The 15064-nt window shown below is 36.1% G+C and overlaps 1 protein-coding gene across 3 annotated transcripts in view; it reads left to right on the top strand.

The window, feature by feature from the left end:
• Nucleotides 1–15064, top strand: part of GPHN (gephyrin) — a 303175-nt gene that overhangs the window by 148890 nt on the left and 139221 nt on the right. For all 3 annotated transcript variants that reach the window (XM_061998238.1, XM_061998239.1, XM_061998237.1), the window contains exon 4: nucleotides 10081–10173. In XM_061998238.1, coding sequence (XP_061854222.1) covers nucleotides 10081–10173 — 93 coding nt within the window. The remainder of the gene's footprint in view (nucleotides 1–10080; nucleotides 10174–15064) is intronic.

Raw genomic sequence — 15064 nt, 5'->3', positions numbered from 1 at the left:
TCGAGAGCTGGCTGAATGACAGAACCCAATGGCACAGAATCGAGTTGGAGGCCTGTGGCCAGTGGAGTTCCACTGGATGAGTGGTTTGGATGAGTGGATGGTGAGGTGGATCGAGAGCTGGCTGAATGACAGAGCCCAGAGGGTGGTGATCAATGGCACAGAATAGAGTTGGAGGCCTGTGGCCAGTAGAGTTCCACAGGGATCAGTTCTGGGCCAGTCTTGTTCAACATCTTCATCAATGACCTGGATGAGGGGACAGAGTGTACCCTCAGCAAGTTCCCTGATGACACCAAACTGGGAGGACTGGCTGATTCCCCAGAAGGCTGTGCTGCCATTCAGCGGGATCTCAACCAGCATGAGAGTTGGGCAGAGAAGAACCTCATGAGGTTCAACAAGGACAAGTGCAGAATCCTGCATCTGGGAAAGAACAACCCCATGCTGCAGTACAAGCTGGGGATTGACCTGCTGTAGAGCAGCTCTGCAGAGAAAGACCTGGGAGTCCTGACTGATAATAAACTATAGATGAGCCAGCAATGTGTCCTCGTGGCCAAGAGGCCAATGGCATCCTGGGATGCATCAAGAAGAGTGGCCAGCAGGTCGAGGGAGGTTCTTCTCCCCCTCTGCTCTGCCCTGGTGAGGCCTCATCTGGAGTACTGTGTTCAGTTCTGGGCTCTCCCAGAGGGACAGGGAACTTCTGTAGGGAGTCCAGCGCAGAGCCAACAAGATGATCGGGTGAATGGAGCATCTTTCTTATGATGAAAGGCTGCAGGAACTGGGACTGTTGAATCTAGAAAAGAGGAGACTGAGGGGGGAATCTCATTATTATTTACAAGTATATAAATGGTGGATGTCATGAGATTGAGATATCACTTTTTTTCTGTTGTATCTAGTAACAGAACAAGGGGTAAGGGAAAGAAGTTGGAACACAAAAAGTTCCATTTAAACACAAGAAAATCTGTTTTACTGTGAGGAGTATGGAGCCCTGGTGCAGGCTGCCCAGGGAAGATGTGGAGTCTCCTTCTCTGGAGGTTGTCAAAACCCACCCGGACATGTTCCTGTGTGACCTGATGTAGGTGGACCTGCTTCTGCAGGGGGATTGGACTAGATGATCTTTCGAGGTCACTTCCAACCACTACCATTCCGATTCTATGAACTGACTGTGAATGACTAGTCTTGAAAGACCTCTGCATTATCCTGTTCCTTTTCTAGTTTTGAACTCTTAAATTCTTACTCCTTCTACTTGTGGTTATGAAAGTAGCACATGTGGTGACAATTTTCAGGCAACTACTGAAGTTCTTTATTCTTTACCATACTATCTTTACAGGGGTGGAGTATCTGTTCTTCAGTCATCCGTAATTCCTTCTTGAAGTAGTGGCAAAGTTTTAGAGTAGCTAGACAATTAGTCCTACACGTTTCCAGATCTTATGCTCTTTAATTGACTTTTATACTTCACATTCTTGATTTCATAAAGGCATTATCATTTCTCTTCACAGATCCAAATCTTTTAGCTTGTTTCTTTGCTTATTACACTGTAGGAATATCTAGAAGTTTAGCTGACTTCACATAGCTGTTTTTTCAGATGCCTTGCTGGCTCTGTGTGGACTCAGGGAACTTCCTCCACCATGGCCAAAGCAAATTCTATTAGATCTCTGGGCAGACTTAATATCTGTATTATGTGATATTACGGCATTTGTCATAAGACCACCTGTCTTTCTTTCCTCTGGCATTATGTTTGTCTAATAGTATCCAGGGCTGTTGCAGCCTTCAGTGGAGTGATGGTGCAGTTGTTTATGGGAGTCCTCAGGCCTTCTCCTGAGTGTTAAAAGGCAAAATGTTCAGAGCGAGTCATTGTGGGAATGTACATGCAGACTCAAAGAAGAAAGGTTACTGCTCAGTAACTGGTGTTCTTTGAGACACATAGTCTGCATGTACATGAGTCTCCTACCTGCCTTTCCCCTCTTTCTGAATCTCTTTCAGGTTGATTGTGCAATTAAGAGGAACTGAAGTGGTGGCGGATGCACTCTGCCCTGTATATCATGCCTCAAGCAGGAAGAGGGGAGGAGCTAGCGCGCCCTCCCGGGACACTCCGGGGCAGGCCACCAGCCCACCCACTCTTAGAGTATATGTATGGACTAAATATCTCAAAGTACAGCAGCCATTCGTTGGTAGGTAAATTTTCTTTACTGTATTTTCACAGGTAAAGCAGTAGATTTCATTTAAAAAAACCCAATTTCATTCATCGATTCTATGGATGCATGAACAGTACATACATGGGGTAATTTATACCACAAATTGCACTACACTGAATAGTTCCCTGTCTCTACCAGTTTCATCTCTTGAGTTCTTTCCCCCTGTCCTAAGCTTTTTTAAATATCTGAATATTTTCACTCTGTTCAATTTGTCATTTCCATTGAGAGCTACACAAAAAATTGAAATTGCAGAAGTTAAAATAAACGTAAAAGAAAATAATGTTTTGCTCAATTGTAGCTAAGTGTATGAAGTAACATGTAAGATTGTATTTAGTACTAGATAATAAAGCTAAAAACTGAACTGGGTTCTGTAAGAATCAATTACATTTTAAAAGTTATATATTTTTTAAAAACTTCATAGTTACAGAAAAGCAAAAATTTGAGTTTAAACATTTCTTCCACAACTGAGTTCCTTCTCTGTTGTTGGGCTTTTTTTAATCACAGAAGCCTTGCAGTAATTTTTTAATCCACTGCACTTCCTGCACACTAAACAAGTAGAAGCAGGGTATAACCTGACTTAAACAGGGCATGCAGTTGTCTCTGCATACAAATGTGTACATAGGAATTCTGCAAGTATAATTTCTAAGAACTGCAGGTTATGTGAGTTGATGACTTACAGAAATGTGATTCTTAGGTGTTTGTACTTGGGGTTCTCAAGACAAGTAACCTTTGCCTATATGATGGACATGCTTTTACCAGTATCTTGGAGTTGAAGCAGTTAGCGTTGTATTGAAGCCCAAATAAACTTACAGTTGGTTTTCTATGGCTTTGGCATTTCTGTCTTTTCAATAAGATTAAGATGTAGCTTATCTGGGCTTAGTGAGAGCCAGCAAAGTTGAGTGAAACTTCTGATTTGTGGTACATGAGATAGATGAGCTGTAGATGTGAATACACATAGGTAAAAATATGTGAAGAATGGGAAGTCTAGTTTTAGAAAGTTACTCATTTTTGTGTTATATCAAGCTGCCTTTTCTGAGAGGAAAACCTGAAGTAAACAGTCTTTTAAACAACATTAGATGCACATTAATGTATGCAAAGAGAAGGAAAACATGGGAAAAGCCATCTTGTTCTGGACAATTAATCTGAAGTTTATGGCTCCAAAACCAAGTATTTGTGTCTTGTGATAAAAGATCTTTAAAGGGCTGTTTTAATTAAATTTTTTAAAATTTTAAAAAGATAAAATTTCCATTTGTTATTCATGAGCAGTATTGGATTTGTTTAGATGGGTTTATGCTTCTTTTTCCTTTTAATTCCAATTGCACTTTTAGCTTATGTTGTTGTAGAAATAATCTGAGAAATATATATTAGATTTCAAGGTTCTAAAGTAACACTGGCAAGGATGCATTTTTTTTTTCATTTATTTTTAATTTATTTCAAATAAATTCTTATAGCTACTGAAATAATTTTTTTAGTAAATAAATATATTTTAGAGAGAAGTCTTTCAAACATGACAGAAATGAGACACATTGAACTTTGATGGTTTTGCTATCACATTTTATTATGTGAAGATAAACATGTGTGCATATATGCCCACACATGTAAATATCTGCCAAATTCAGAGTGGACAGCAAAGTTGTTTCAAGAAACACATATTTGGAAAATATCTAATTCTGACTCTTCTGACAGGTCTAAGTTCCATCTCTTCCTCCAGGCATCTGAGGGAAACTGTTATGCTGGAGTGACCAATCCTTTCCAGTGAGTAGCCGTGATTTCACGACCTGAAGATGTACTCTAGGAGGGTACCAGTGGTACCAACAGTAGATGGGAATAGATTTATAAACAAAAGGAAACCAAGTCTTGTGCCTTGCTGCACATACAGACTCATGGTTTGTGTCTAATCTAGACCTCCTTGTAGATTTTAATTCAGTTTGTTAAATCATACAATAAAATCACATTTTTTTGTTTATACTAAGACTAATATGTACAGGTAGATAGCTTGAATTAAGAATCTTTTCCTTATCTTAAAAGGCAGTTAGCACAAGACATTTAAAACTGCCTTTTTAGTTTCTGGATTCAATCTTGTCCATGGTCTATACTGTCTTTGTCTTTCCCCAGCATAACTATGAACATGTTTTTTTGCGAATCTCAGCCCTTAAGAAACAGACTAATTTGGTGTTGACAGATCCCAGTCCTGGTAGCTTCACCCAGTGAACACTTCACTGTTTGCACATCTCTCTGCTTGAATTTCCCTACTCATTTGCATGGATGAACTCTATTGAGCATTGCACTTCAGTGCCTACTTTTTTTCTTTCCTTTTTTAGGGGTAATTGTCAGGAACAGTAGCTTTTAGAAGACATCGAGTACTTTTTTAAAAAAGGATACATTAAAAGGGGCACAGGTATATTGAAATACTTTGATAGCTGTGGTGCATTTTCATAGAATCATAGGATGGTAGGGTTGGAAGGGACCTTTTGAGATCATCTAGTCCAACCCTCCTGCAGAAGCAGGTCCACCTAGATCAGGTTGCATAGGAACGTGTCCAGGCAGGTCTTGAAGACCTCCAAGGAAGGAGACTCCACAACCCCTCTGGGCAGCCTTTGACAGGGCTCCCTCACCTGAACAGTGAAATAGTTTTTTCTTATATTTAAGTGCAACTTTTTGTGTTCCAGCTTCATCCTATTACCCCTTGTCCTGTTGCTAGATACAATAGAAAAAAGGGATGCCTCAACCTCCTGATATTGACCTCTTTTCTAGAGTAAACAGCCTCAGATAAATTTCCATTTAAAAATATTTGTAGAGTACACTTTTATTATTTTCTTCCTTTAATTTTGCATTTCAGTAACATATTTGCATTTTATGACTACTTTTAATATTGATAATTAATAATATTAATAATAACTAATATTGATAATATCGATAAAACTGTATTTAGAAAAACATTGCAAAATTACTGTGATGCTGAAAACTACAAATAGATCTGTAGAATATTCAAAAGACTACTGTGTTCAGTAAAGTCTCAAAAGGTTAAAAGGCCTGTTTAGATGCATTGAGATATGTACTTGTGTTTCATCCAAGTCTCTTGACTGCAGTGATCACACTCTGAATATAGTCCTAGTATTTCTCTTACTTTCTGCATTTTGTTAGTGAGGGAAGGAAAAAAGGGGTGAAGGTAATAGAAAATGTTGAGTGTATTTTCATGGTGTTTTAGTTTTCCATTTTCAAATATTCTTAAATAATGTTGAGGTTTGATTACTTGTAAAGTTGTTGTTCCACGTACAGAGTATCTTCATGACTATGTTTCAGTGAAGCTTTCAAGCAATAAGAGATTGTTAGCATAAGAAATAAAACCTTCACTAGAAGTCAGGCAAAACCCATGAAATTAATTCCAAGAATGTATTCACATTTCTTAGGCTTTCCCTCTCTTTCAAACTGAATGTTGAACTTACCTCTTTATCTTTCCTTCGCTGCCTTTGCTTTATTGATATTCACATTTTTACATTCCTCAGTACTCTGTTTTCCCTTTTAAATTAATAGACAAGCTGAATAGAGAAGATTTAAACTCCTAAATAGTTCAACAATGAGGAGCAATTGGGTTACTTTTGTGTGCTGTAATGTGAGTTTCTGATTCATGCAGTTATGTATGCTCTCTCATTCCATAGTATCAAGGTTCATCTTTAGTGAGCTGGGATCTGGAAAAGCTCCAGTTTCTGAGATCTTCATGTGCCAGTTCCTGTATACCTGAAATTCAGTGGTCAAAGTGGCATCCATTTTTCTTAGCACATCTGTGATTATACAGACTTCCTTTACTTTGATATATTTTTCCATATTCTCATTCTCTATAATTTTTTTCACCATGATGATATTAGATAATCATAAATTAAAGTTATTTCAGACACTAGTTTAGCTCTTTTAGCATGAGACAACAAAGTGTGAAAGAAAAGTAATTTTATATTTAATGTAATGTTTTATACAACACTTGTTATTTTACTTGGATTGCTAAGGAAAATTACCATTATAGCTCTAAGACCATACTGTTATATGCTTTTTCCTTGCATTTTTGAAACATACTATCACAGAGCAAACACAATTTATTTGCAAATAAAAAGTTACATAATTTTACAAAGCTTGGGATTTTGAGATCTTCCCTGGAGGACACAGACTTTTGCATTTCTAAGCACTATCAGTATTTTTTTCGCAGCAGCCACAATGATCTTTTCAGTCACATAAAGTTGTTTTGAGAACTGCTGGGTAGTATGCATTTCAACAAACCACTCCTGGGTAGTATGCATTTCAACAAACCAACTAATATTAGCAGTAAGGTAATAAACTTACTTCTGTTTACAGGTCCAATATAAAGAAATGTGTATTGTTTCAAAATTAAATGTCATATTCAACATTGATACTTCTTCAGCAATTTCAATTAAATTTTAACATGTTTTAAATGATCCTTCATATGTGATTAGTGGTACATGTGAAATAACTTCAAGTTTGCACTGTGCTAGAGAAATTCACTGTGTGCCAAAATACTAAACATCTTTGTTAATTCCAAGAATTTACTAGGATAAGTAACTCACAAACCCCATTTATCTCCAAAGATCAGGGAACTATTACTTACATTCCAGAAAGGAATCCCTATTCATTTCTCCTATTCACTTGTAGAGATGAAAGGATGGTACATTAAATGGAGTTACAAAATACCCCACTTTGCTGATCATTATCATTGTGCATTCTGTGAGCAGATTTCTTACATATCTTGAGGGGAGCATTATCCAACAGAAATTATTAGTAAGATGCAGTTACTAGAAACACAATAAATATTTGATAATAAACATGAATAGCTGCTGGAAAATACTACCAAATTAAATTAGGATGATTTTTTTTCTCTCTTGAATCCCTCAGATGAAGGCTGGTTGGTTTAATAGAGAGATACTTTATAGTGAAGATAATGAAGAGTCCTAGAACTTATTTTAAATACAGGAGGAATTGTAACTATAATGTTGCAACTTAAACTAATGACAGTTTTGCGTCTTGGACATCAAGATGCTTAAGTTGCCTCCACAGAATGAAATCTGTCAGTAAGTGTTATAGCCGTTCACTGAAAGAAATGTCAGGTGTGTCTAACAGGTATGGTGCCACAAGAATACATCTGTACAGCTTTTGGAATTGGTGTGTCCTAATGTGATGGTGCCTGTATGAACTTGCAAGCATGTATCTGCAATAAGCATAGGGTCACTGCACTGTACCACATATTGTAGGCATTCTTTCCATGAGTTTATGATCTTTATTAGTCTTAAAATCAATGAATTTGCTAAGAAAGACTAAGAATTCAGAGAAAGAATGAGGCAAGAATTTTCTGCACTAGAGACCTCTTTGGAAATAAATTGTATGTTAGACTCAAGAATTTCTTACTTATTTAAATGATATAAATTCAAAAGAGGTAGGTAGGACAGGGCACTAGATCTAATCCAAAGCTTAAGAAGACAACTAGGCTACCATTTTATTTCTGTTCAAAAGAAAACCACTGTTTATATAATTATTTTAAGACTCGAGTAAAATCTCAACAAGTTAGAACCAGTTATGTGATTTTGAGCTAAAAATGTGTTCAGAGGAACAGACTGTAATGACTTCATTTCTCCATGTCTACTTTGACACTAGAAAATAACTGATAAATCCTATTTTAAGATTTAATTGCTATTGGTTCTTTTGTGAGTTTGGTTTGGGTTTTTTTTTTTTCTGGAGGATGCATAGATGAGAGGCTGAGGTATATGGTTTAGTTTAGTGGAAGTTTAGTTTGGAAGTGTGAGGTTAGTGATTGGACTCTGATCTTAAGATCTTTTCCAGCTGAAACGATTATATGATTCTGTACACTGATGGAATAGCAGTTGGTTTATCTGGTTTAGGGTGTATACTGGAGTTAGGTGTATGCTGATTTCTTTAGTTTTTTGTAGTCTAGCGTGACATTTTTCTCCCTGTTCACCGGCTAGTTGTTGAACTGCAGCAAAATGAGAACAGAGGAAGGATTTATTTTCTGTTTAAAACTTGTTGGAGTTTGGTGGGTTTCATTTTATCTAAAGTCTTTATTTAAAAAAAAAAAAAAAAACACAAAATCTCTCCTACCAGCCTTCTAGTGACAAATTTTTCTTGATGATGATTTAATTTTTTAAATATACGCAATATTAAGCTGTAACATTGCCAAACACCATTTTAAACTGAACTACTCTCAAGTATTCTCCTAAATTTATAGCTGTTCGAAGTCAAGACAAATATGTTTCTAGATTATAAAATAGAGAAGATGCCAATTCCTTAATATAATTTTCCTGATGCATATCTATGTTATTGAAGCAAACAGTTTTAAGACTTGAAATACTTTTTACTACCATAGTTCACATTTTTCACAACTTGTCAAATTGAAATTTAATAAGCTCAGTTATGTACAGGTCTGAGACATTGTGTGTGTTCTTTTCTCTAGCTTATTTGAAATATTCATATAACAAGAAATTTCTGGAAATTTACAGCCTACCAGAGTGTTATCCTCCAAAAGGGTAGAGTAAAAGATGAATGTGATTTTAATAAAGACAATAGATAATGCAAGTGTAACAAGTACAGAAAAGAGAAATAAAGACAGAACCCTTGGCTTAGCTGCTTCTTCAGGTAGTCCTTGGATATGTTCGCGTGATGGGGCTTGCTTGCAGATATAAGTTAATTCTACCTGCAATTTGGAAGAGGGCATCTATGAGCTTTCTCTTAATTGGAAGTTACATAGAAGTCCTAAGCCTGCAGAACATATGCCTGAGGATTATTCTAAATTGGTAGTACTTCTTAAAATGTTCTGGATAGTTTTATGACCATCAACAGTATTTTAAGCTTTTTTAAGCTGGTATATTGCTCAAATCTAATTTTATGATAAATAATAAGCCTCTAGGCAACAGTCACCAAAACAGTTTATTCCGCCCCAATATAATAATCCAGAAACATAGATGTGCCATAAACTTTCTCAAAGAATGAGGTTTCTTTGCTAGAATAAAGATAGCTAAGTAATTGATCTGACTGATTTCTGCAAATGGATACTTTCTTGTGTAATACCTGAGTGCACTTCATGTAACACAGCTAATTTTGAGCCCAAGCAGATATTCTGCTGCTGTCCTGGCCCACAGGAGAGTGCAAAGGATAAGTTATAATCATATTGAGACTAACTAAATTTTCTACTTATATAGAATTTTTATTACAGTTTGAAAACTAGTTTAAAATGTCATTTAAAAAATGAATGCAAATCAAATTAAACACTTCTCTAGTGTCACGGGTTTTCCAATATTGTAAGTCATTGAATTTACATGACAGATTTATTAAGCTTTGAATTGGTTGATGATTATATCAAGACGATCACAGATAATCTTTTGTGTCGCTACATCAGGTGTATTATGGCATCTTTTTAGTAGACAAGCTTAGAAATATGTGGTTCTTGCTATTTTCAGACTATTAAAAAGTGGAGCACAGAAGCTAACGGAACTGCAGTAAGAATCAACAATGTAATCTGAATTAAATGCACATCCTCTATTAACGTGTGTCAAAGTACTATATTTATATGTCAAAATCAAAATAAACAGTGATATGAACAAATAACTGGGGATTCTTGTTTTCCACTTCACGTGAAGAGATGGAGAACAGACCTTCAGTTTCCATTTCCAAAAATATTATGATGGATACATGAATCATACATTGGTCATAAATAGTGGTTTTAAAATCTTTGTATAAACAAAGACTGATTTTGCAATTCACTGTATTTACTGTGTGTCTCTGTTTTTAAGACATTTCAAATCTTCAGATGTTTTCTGAGATAACTGGATCACACATATTACTTGTTACATCTGACAGGATTCATGTTCTTTTTCAGGAGACGCTGATAGATTGGTGTGATGAAAAGGAACTTAATTTGATTTTAACAACTGGAGGAACGGGGTTTGCACCACGAGATGTCACTCCAGAGGTGAGATAGTCCTGGAATAAGACAAAAACTGTCCTTTGGTGTAGAAATGTTTTAGTCTGAGGGAAGATAGTGATATTTTTAAGAATTTCCTCTGTAACTTTACTTTGGGTCAGTCTCTGGAGATGTCAAGTGATACACAACTTGGAAACAGAAAAAAACAATAAGGAACATAGCACACGAGAATTAATCTGACCTTAGGTTCTGGTCCAAAATTATTTTCAACTTAAAATGTGACATAGTGTAATGGATAGCAACAAAAATTCCTATAGTGTTTTCATAGAATCATCGAATCATAGAATGGTAGGAGTTGGAAGGGACCTCTAAAGGTCATCTAGTCCTGCTCAAGCAGGGTTCACCTAGATCAAGTCCAGGTGGGTTTTGAAAACCTCCAGAGCCTCCACACCCCCCACCATGGCAGCCTGTGCTAGGGCTTCCTCACCCTTACAGTAAAGAAGTTTTTTCTTATATTTAAGTGGAACTTTCTGTGTTCCAGCTGTTGTCCATTACCCCTAGTCCTATCATTGGACACTACGGGTAAAAGTATAGCCCCATCCTCTTGACATACACCTTTTAAATACTTAATAAGTATTAATGAAGTCACCCTGCAGTCTCCTCTTCTCCAGGCCAAACAGCCCTGGATCCCACAGCCTTTCACAGAATCACAGAATCACTTTCTTCATAAAAAATATGCTCTAGTCCCCTGATCATCTTGGTGGCTCTGCGCTGGACTTTCTCCAGCAGTTCCCTGTCCCTCTTGAGCTGGGGAGCCCCAGAACTGGACACAGGACTCCAGATGAGGCCTCACCAGGGCAGAGGAGAGGGAGAACAGAACCTCCTTCAACCTGCTGGACCTGCGATGGGCCTTCTTGGCCAGGAGGGCACATTGCTGGCTCATGTTTAGTTTACTATTGACCAGGACTCCCCAGTCCCTCTCCACAGAGCTGCTCTCCAGCAGGTGAATCCACAGCCTGTACTGATGCATGGAGTTGTTTCTCCCAAAGTGCAGGACTCAGCACTTGCTTTTGTTGAAGCTCATGAGGTTCCTCTCTGCCAAACTCTCAACTTTTGGTGTGATTTTCCTTAACACTGCAGTACACCCCTACTAAGCAAAAACTTGTGTTGCTTCTGTTGTGTTCTGCACAACGAAAAGTAGGAGAAAAGAAATGCTTTTAATCTCCCTTTTAGGCTACTATGTTGACAACTACTATGGGTTAGAATGTGAGAAGCAGACAGTAGGGGGAAAAAGTTTGTTGTAAAGCTGTTATTGTTTTACTTCACACTGCTTTGTCAAAGAAAGCTAAAGAGTCGCAGGTAACCTATACCAGTAAATGTTACACAGGAAATCTGGTTACATTCAACTTACAAGGAGCTAAGGTAAGGAAAAAAAACCAAAAGGGAGACAACCTAATAACTTATGTCCATGAGTTGTCACAGGAAATGACTGTGTGATTGCTGTTGAAGTGTTTGGGTATTTATGGTTCCAGATTAGATTAATATGAACTTTTTTAATTGTTTGCTTACGTTCACTAAAGGACAGAATAAAGACTGAGATTTAATATATTTTTAATTGTCTTAAGTACTCAAATAATTTTTCCCTTATAACATGCCTACAGTGATCTTTACTAACAAATGTGTTCTGTCAGCCATGACTGCGGTTTAACTTTTTGCCATTAGGAATCTAAAAATAATTCATTCATTGTGTGATGTTTGTGTAACTAAACAAATATGTAAAGAAAATACTCCTGTACATTACTTCTGATATTTTTGTATTATATGTTCAAAACCTTGAGTAAGTAAAACTGTGTGTTAGAAAATGGGAAGAGTGTAAGATGATCACAATGTACTAGATCACGAAACTGAATTTGCAAGATTATTCACTGTGCCAAAGCAACACAAAAATGAAAAGTGTGTTGATAGAACTGACCTCTTACAAATTTAATAGTTTTGAAGGTTGTATTCCCAGCACTGGCTAAAAGGAGGGCTGAATTTCTGCTTCAGTTTTTCTGATTCATTACCTTTATGCAGGGTCAAGCCTAAGTAGTAGTGCCAGAGGACCGATTGTAGTCAGTGCCAAAAATTATCCACAGATTCTCAAGCAGCATTTGTGACAAGAAATAAACAAATGTGAGCTCTGCACATACACACTTTGTATTTTCCTGTAATTAAGACAGGTGGTGATGGTTTGTTTGATTACTTTTGGTGTTACAGTGAGCCATTTATAAAATTATCAGAGTTGCTGAAGTGTCTTTAGACCTTATAATAAAAACACCTTGATATAAAAATCATTAATAACTTGTACTGAAGAAAAAATGCATTGTTTTTTAATATAATAAGTATGCAAGATTTTGGTTAGTTATAACAGAATTAAATGCTCAATCAAATTATTCCCATACTTAAAATGAAAGGGCAGTATTTACTTACTTTTCACTTATTTAAATTGGATTAACTTGCAGGACTAAACTTAAGTCACAATGGAAAGACTGAATCGCAGTTTTTATTACAAAACAGCAATGATAGGTTTTATTCTTATGGTAGGATTTATTAGATCATTCATTCAAACAAATATTTTTAAGGGAGGAAAATTAGTTTGCCAGGATGTGTCATAACAAGAACATATGAAGAAGCATAAGCTTTGGCCCCATATTTTATACGTTATATTTTATGACTTTTGGGTCAGTTGGAGAGCCAATTCAAAATGGTAAATGCATTATGTCAATATGAAATGTGCAGTAGTAAGCCTTCAGGAAAACTTACATTGATGTAGGTTGTGGTTTTAATCTCTTCAGTGTATGAGGTTCATCCAGCAGGTTCTCCTCTTGGTACTGAACTGATGAGGAAGTTATGTGATCATGACATTGTGCTATTGAGATGTCATCTGTAAGACATGATTTTGAGACTGCTAATAATTTAATCATGCTGGGAGACATTTTAATATTGTTTTTGAGAACAGAGAGATTAGTCCCTGGGGTATTTCAGTTGTATTTCAGTCCTGTATGGCTCACATGTGGCTTGCAAGTCGTTTGTCCTGCTATGACAAAAAAATTCCTTAATCCTGTACTTTTGAATAGAAAACTCGTTTTTCTGCTTTCTTTTCTGAGCAAGGATACATAATTTCTATTGAACTGTACAAGATAAAATTAGTTCCTGAGAGTGTTTAAAGCCTATAGAATTAATGTTGAGTTTTGTAGTTGTTGATTAAACTGAAATTAAGTGCCTAAATCAATGTATCTATTAAAAATAACTTCATGAAACTTCAGAAATTTATTATTAAGTTTAAGAAAAAATACTCCATTTCCTCATTCACTTTGCCTTTTAGACATTGTATCAGAATCATACTAGGTTATTGCAGTTATTTCAATGAAGTGTAATTACTTTTTTCTTATAGTAGAATAGATTCTTTTAGGTATATTTGCAATATCTATTTTTCCTTACCTATCTCTGGTTCCTAAATTTATACCCTCAGTCGAGTCAGTGGAGGGTGAGAAGCTTTTGAATTAGTTACCATGATTTACATTTTCAGGGCCATAGGTCAATTGAATTAAGCAGTGTGAATATCTTTTACTTTCTTGTCTTCTTGACTAGAAGTGAAGAAATGCATGTGCATACTCAACCAAAATTCACTCAGTGCCTGGCTGAATTTGAAGGAAACTGTTTTGTGGACACTAATAGTGAATGCTGTAATTCTGTATCTATTATGGCAGCTGGTGGTGGTTTGCATTTGGACTAAAGCCAAAGTGTAGGCTTAATTTTGTAGATATTACTGCATTCCTTCTTACAATTTTATTTTGTCTATAATTTATGGAGGCAGTCTTTAAATCCATACTGGAAATACTCGTACAGTCTGCTTGTTGGTTTTAAATAGTGTTTGTTGCTGGACAGGGATCAGGGCTTTACTTATGACCCAAAGTTAGTTATTTAGGGAACTTTTGTTTGATAATTCCAGATGCAAACATTTTTTCCTTGGAACTACAATGCTTGAGTAGTAGACAGTTACAGTTCTGACACTATGTTAGCGAATATTAACCTTTGTGAAAAGAATTAAGTAATGTGACAGTATTTTTGTCATTCATTGGTTATCCTTCTGAGATAGAAATGTATTTTCTCTGTTGCTGTTGGTCAATACAAAGGAGGATGGAAAAATTTCATGTATATAGGTGCTCCAGGCAGTTTTTTATCTTCTGTCTTCTTTACTTTTTCATTCATTCTTTTGCAAAGTTGTACATCCAAAAACTTACTTGTTTGCCCCCTACAAGAGTCTTCTAGCTATTTTCTTATCCTTCATCTCTAGTATTACTCACATATGGCTTTCAAGTCGTTTGTCCTACTGTGAGACCAACTTTGTATAGTTAAATAAGAGTAGAAGTCAACTTACTATGTCTCAACTGATGCCAGACGTCCCTGAGTTGTGTCACTATGTGTATTCACAAATACTCTAGCCACATTGCAAATAACTGCCAGCTCTGAAATTTTAAGACTAGACTTTACAAGAATCATAGAAGAGCTCTTTTTCATCATGTAAAACCAGACATTTGTTTCCTTACAGTCTTCATCCTTTTCTGATGCTCCTTTTTCTTCACTATTTACAGATCGTTTTAAAATGTGTTTAGACACATAAATGTTTTCATTTAATCTGACAATATATGCATATATGGTTATTCTTTCATCTAAGTTCTGTAGTCCATAAAAAGACATTTTTATTCTCTAGAACTCCCTCCTATTTGTCAGCATTTTTCTGAACAAAGCATGCATGGCATGAACAATAGTCCAAACTTAGACACACAAAACCCATGTTTGGAGAGGAGAAAGTCTCATTCCTTCTGCAATGTAAAATCTTTGTATATTCAGTTCAAAATTGTACCAGTGTTTTTCTAATGATTATTACTTGCAAATT

The sequence above is a fragment of the Colius striatus genome, chromosome 6 (genome assembly GCF_028858725.1).
Source record: "Colius striatus isolate bColStr4 chromosome 6, bColStr4.1.hap1, whole genome shotgun sequence".
NCBI lineage: Eukaryota > Metazoa > Chordata > Aves > Coliiformes > Coliidae > Colius > Colius striatus.
Note: the sequence above shows the minus strand (reverse complement) of the source record. Positions and strands in the feature narration are given on the sequence as shown.